The sequence below is a fragment of the Limulus polyphemus genome, unplaced genomic scaffold (assembly GCF_000517525.1).
Source record: "Limulus polyphemus unplaced genomic scaffold, Limulus_polyphemus-2.1.2 Scaffold1847, whole genome shotgun sequence".
Lineage (NCBI taxonomy): Eukaryota > Metazoa > Arthropoda > Merostomata > Xiphosura > Limulidae > Limulus > Limulus polyphemus.
Genome location: NW_013667457.1, coordinates 79905 through 85410, shown reverse-complemented (window position 1 = coordinate 85410; position 5506 = coordinate 79905). Strand labels below are relative to the sequence as shown.

General features: G+C 30.6%; 1 protein-coding gene across 3 annotated transcripts in view; it reads left to right on the top strand.

The window, feature by feature from the left end:
* The first annotated feature begins 375 nt into the window (after nt 1-375).
* The window catches only part of LOC106465137 (aspartyl/asparaginyl beta-hydroxylase-like), a 46273-nt gene continuing 41142 nt past the window's right edge, over nt 376-5506 (top strand). For all 3 annotated transcript variants that reach the window (XR_002611901.1, XR_002611900.1, XM_013925336.2), the window contains exon 1: nt 376-546. Coding sequence is in view for 1 of the 3 variants with exons in the window: in XM_013925336.2 (XP_013780790.1) it covers nt 492-546 (55 nt within the window). In the remaining 2 variants the exon portion in view is untranslated. The remainder of the gene's footprint in view (nt 547-5506) is intronic.

Here is a 5506-nt window from a genome sequence, read left to right as displayed (position 1 = left end):
TCAAGTTTATGTACTACATGACTTTAGTATATATAAATTTACCTTTTCTTAAACATAGCCCATTGTGTAGTTTTGTGCTTAATTACAAACAATACTATTAGTAAAATCAAAATGATTCCCTAAATTTTTACTCCATCTCTAAATTTATCTTTAAAATATTGTTAATTCAAATTATTAATTATATCTACTCAAATATTTATATAATCTGATATTATTGTTTACAATACTTACCGTAATTTATTACCATTATTTTTAAGGTGTGTTAAAATTATATTTTACTATTCGATCATTATCGTAACTGATTGTTTCAAATTTACGTTAAAAAACTAAAATTACTTGCTAGAGGGCTCTTTCATTACTCGTCACCGACCTAAATGTTGACCTTCGGAAGTGTGGAGTATCGTGTTACGTAGTTATTTGCCACATGTGTTTAACATTGTTTTAAATTGAACTAAAAAGGTTGAATTTATCACGTTGATTTAGAATTTAAAATGTCTGATAAAGAACCAAGGAAACGAAGGAAAAAGAAGGAACTCCATAAAAAAGGTAAGTGAGCTGAAATTTTACTTTGCATGAGACCTGATTAGGTTTATACTAATAGTATTATTTATAATGATAGTTGAAAATTCTGAACTATTGACTCAGTTGAGTTGTCAACAGAAATTGTTCTGCTATTACTATTAGTATTACTAACTCTGTTAAAAAATGAAGCTATTACAATTTAATTTAATTTTAAGAGTTAACGCAACTTGTTAGGCTGTATTGGAACAAGTTTAAACCTTAAAGTTAAACTAAAAGACTTGGGTGTACCATTGCAAAACGGTTTTGAAGTTGTACCAAGTTTAACTTGTACTAAGTTATTGTTATACACTTAAGCTAAGTGAAGTTTTCCAATTTATTAAAGTAATATGAATTACACATATTTAATTGCAATTATAAATTCCACAATGTGCAATGCAAAAAAAGGAACCATGCCAGTGTTTTATTTTTAATTTTAAGGAGCTGAAACTTTATAAGTGTAGTGAGTGATGGTATAAGTCTAAAGTAAAGATGTAGTATGGGATTACCTAACCTAGAGCCAAGTGCGTAACATTTATTATGAAAGTAAAAATACTGATTCAATTTTAAACTTTAATCGTTTCTGAATTGAGCTGTTTTCTGTTATATCACAAACATTTGTAACAAAAAGCAAACCCCCTTTTATCAGTGGAGACTCTAAATTAAGAAATCATGAAATATTTTTCCTGTTGTCTGTACATTTAATTTTATACTTTCAGTACATAGACTAACAACAATATTGGGTTATAATTTTGTTGCTAAGCAATATGACATAATAGCCATTGTTGTAATGTAATGTTACCAAAATGCACTGACTTTTCTATATATTAGAGGTTGTTAATCTAACAGATTTTTACCAGTAATTATTCTATAAATATGCCACAAATTCATTTTATGAATGATCTTAATTTTGATTTGCTTACAAAAGAATTTACCAATGTTTGACTCTTTGACTGCACTTATCTGCCTCTTTGTTGGTGAAACTTGATTTTGCAAAATTTATTCCTTTCAGTTAGCTATGAAATGTGAGGTTAGGGTATACTATGGGGTGGTGGTGGTAGTACATGCCCCATAATTTTTTACAAGCTATACACTAGTGTAAGCATATTCTACATTATGCTAACATTGCTTTTTTCATACATAAAACATGTGGACAGCATACTTTCAATTCCATAGAGCCATACTCACAATAAAAATTAATGAAGATTAAAATTATAACTAATATAAGGACATTACAGAGTAGGGACACCGTGTTCAAAACATGAGAGAGTAATAGCTTTAAAACAACCCAATTCACTGTTTCATATCTATAAATATATCAGTTGTTTCTATGTTTTTCAGTAAATTAGATTAATTTAGAACTACTATTTCTCTAAAAGTTTTACTAAAATATGTTTTTGATGTTTTTCCCACTACTTATTGAGACTGGTAGTTACAGTAGCAACATTCATAATCTCTTTTTTTTTGTCATAGAAATACTGGCTGCTTTCTTGATTTCTATCAATGAGTTTAATATTTGACATAAGCTATCCATTTCCATTTATTAATAATTTATCTTCCCTATCCATCCACTAAGAAATGGACATTTGAATGGAATGCATAACGTTGGTAGGTATATATACATATTCCTTTTCAATTTGCTTGAATGAAGAAACAAAAAATTCTAAGCTTCATCAACATTAAGATAAATTGCCCAATCTCTCTCTTAAAATATATTGAAATTTCTAGAGATAAAGCTTTTTCAAAACAGGACAGAGCTCATATTAACAAACTATAATTAGATTATTCTCTTTTTCCACAACAGTAACAAAATGCCTTAATAGAGATGTGTATATAGTTTTAAAGTGAAAGCAGCGTTAGAGTGCTTGACAGTTTCAGCCACATACTTCAGTATAGTTATGGGTCTCACTAATTAACGACAAGAAAGATAAAGACATTTATTTTAGTTCTTCTCTTCTTCAGGTGCATCATTTAACATTTGTTTGCATTGATACTCATCTTGTAAATTCTGGCACACTTATAAAACTAAGTTTCTTTGAAAAAGAAAAATACAGTACACTAAAAAATATATGCCTAACTCATAATCGATATTATAGTTGTTGAATATGCAATATTACTATCCTAAAGGCTATGTGATTGTATACATTTATATAATTAAAGAACAACAAAGACTCCAAAACAGCAACACAGATGCTTCCTCTTGTCATACTCTGAATCAGAAATGCTCACTTATTATTATCCATTGCTTCCTAACATCAGTCATATTTTTGTCTAAATTTTAAATGTCACATTCCATTTTTTATGCACCCAGTTCACAAATTGATGTATTATGACTCAATTGTAAATTTATAAATTCCATAACTTTTTTTTCAGGCAAGCACAACTTTGCTGAGAACTGTTACAAAGGCTTTATTTGATTGGACTTGCATGCTAGAGAAGTTTATCACTGGTCAAAGCACAAGCTCTCAACCCTCTTGTTATGGTGTTCTGTCTCAACAAATTTGTCAGTATACTCAAAAGATAGCATGGCATTATCCCTGTTTCTGAAACTAATGACCACATGGAGACAACCAGCCAATAGAAAAAATAATTTTTACATAATAATTATATTTCTTAGCACCGAGTACTGTGGCTCAGTGGCTTTGCACTTTGGACTTGTAGTTACATGGTTGCGAGTTTGACACTGGTTGGTGTCATGCTGTTATGTCCTTGAGCAAGATACTTTATCTCAATTGTTTCAGTTGATGGGTGCCAACTGTTAACTGGTGGTTAACCTGCAATACACTGGTATCATGTCCAGGAAATAATGTTTCATCATTCTCATCTGCTTGTGCCATCTGAGCGGGGGAGAAATTTGAACTTGATCTTGCCCCATTCTTAACAAGATAGTTTTAATACTATTACTTCTACTACTCTTATATGCTTGAAGAGTTAAACATCAGTCTTGACACAGATGTTTCTTTCTCCAATAATTTTTTTAAGGTTCTTGTAATGATGCCCAATTAAATTTTAGTTAAGTAGCATCTGTCCTTTCTACTTTTAAAATGGCAAAATAAATTTTCTAACACAAAATTCTTACCATTTCTGATTGGCATGATATCTTATACATTAAATATTTAAGATTTACTAATTGTTTAGTATGTCTATAGTAATTATTGTTCTGGAAGAATAAAGATGCAAATTGTAGACGTATCTGTACTGCTAGTCCTAATGTTGCCACTTTAGGCCTACATATAGAGCTCTGTATCTACAATTACAACAGACAGCTCAAGGAATCTCTTTGATCTGCATAACACCTTCCCTCCTTCCAGGAGATACAAGGTTAAATATGCTGTTCCTTTAAAGCCTTTATGTTTGCAAATAAGGCATCAGATAGACTGATTTTAAGTGACCTATGCATACGCAATTAAGTAGGTGCTAAATAACATTGGTTGATTGGTGGAAACAAGGTAGTTGGAGTTGGTTGATCATGCACCCATCCATCAAAAATGTAAGGTTATTATTATTATAGCAATGGTTTCAAAGGCTTGGTATTGTTGGGTCTCAAAGACTGTCTCCCTGAAATCAATTTCACGAACTTGAGTTGTTTGTAATAATAAGCCTGGAAACCTAAAACCATGACATCTGAACTAACTGTGGAAGAATATTATGAATTACCTTTTCCAGACTAACAACATTTATAAGGAAGTTACAAAGTTAATGTTATGATTAACATCAATTATTTTAAATGTAGGTTGATGAAAACACCAATTGGTTATAATGTTAATCACACTTATGATAATTAATTTTAACTTAATTCTGCATAACTTTGAATGTTACATATACATGAAATTAACTTTAATGAATGCATAAATTAAGTACTCTTTAGTACTCTATACCTATTAAATAGCCTGTAACACTGTATTTCAAAGAAATTTCTGTCATCAAAATCATCTATGTTTAACCATGTTACAGTTATTCCCATTATATCAAGATCCTCCTTTCCTACCAGTGTTCTAAAGTCATCTATTTTATATCTTATACTTTTAGCATTACAATAGTAACAATTAAGCCTATACTTATAACTACTTCTATACTCATTTCCTATGCTAAACTTTTCTCTGCCTCTTATTTTTTCTGCAATTTTTTTATCCTGGCCTTCACCACTGTCTAAAGAAATATATAGTTAAAAACATACAAGTCACAAAGATATCAAAATAAAAGTATCGGTTGAATAGTTGCCAAGTTGTTAGTTTTTATTTAAAGAAGGATGACGTTTGAGCTAGTGCTCTTTGTCAGATTGTACAGCTGTATGACCTGATGATGAGTGCTAGCTTTAAACATCATCCTTCTTTAAATAAAAATGTAACAAAAACTTGGAAATTGTTCATCCTATTCTTTTACTTCACCTATGTCTATTCATAGTTTAAAACTTTCCTTACAGCAGAGTTAGCAGCTTTTGCAAACAAACCAGCCCTTACCCTATTTAATTCTAAACTGTTCATTCGACAAGGTACCTCACTTCTGCTCAAATACATAGCTATTCTTAATTAGTGCTGCCCTCTATTAGTAAACAAATGCTTGCATGCCACAGGCCTTTCACTCCCTAACTGATTCTCACATGTAAATTATCATGCACAAACCTCCAGCAATAGTAGTACCACACACCTATGTGATTGCTATTCTACCTAACTATCATTTCTCATTTGGCAGTGCTCATGTTCAAACATTTAGTTTGTGCTCTCTTAAGTTTTTTGTTTGTATCTTTGTCTCAATTTTACTCGCCAAATTTACTATTTATTATACAATAGTGATACTTGTAACTTATTCCGAAGTGGAATTATTTTATATTTGTACCCAGTTACGGAATTTAAATGGATTCAATCTCCTTGCTATTATCTCTGATATTCTCAACTTCAGCCTTCAAACTATGATTTACCTGTAGTTCATCCTACTAGTAAATCAATAA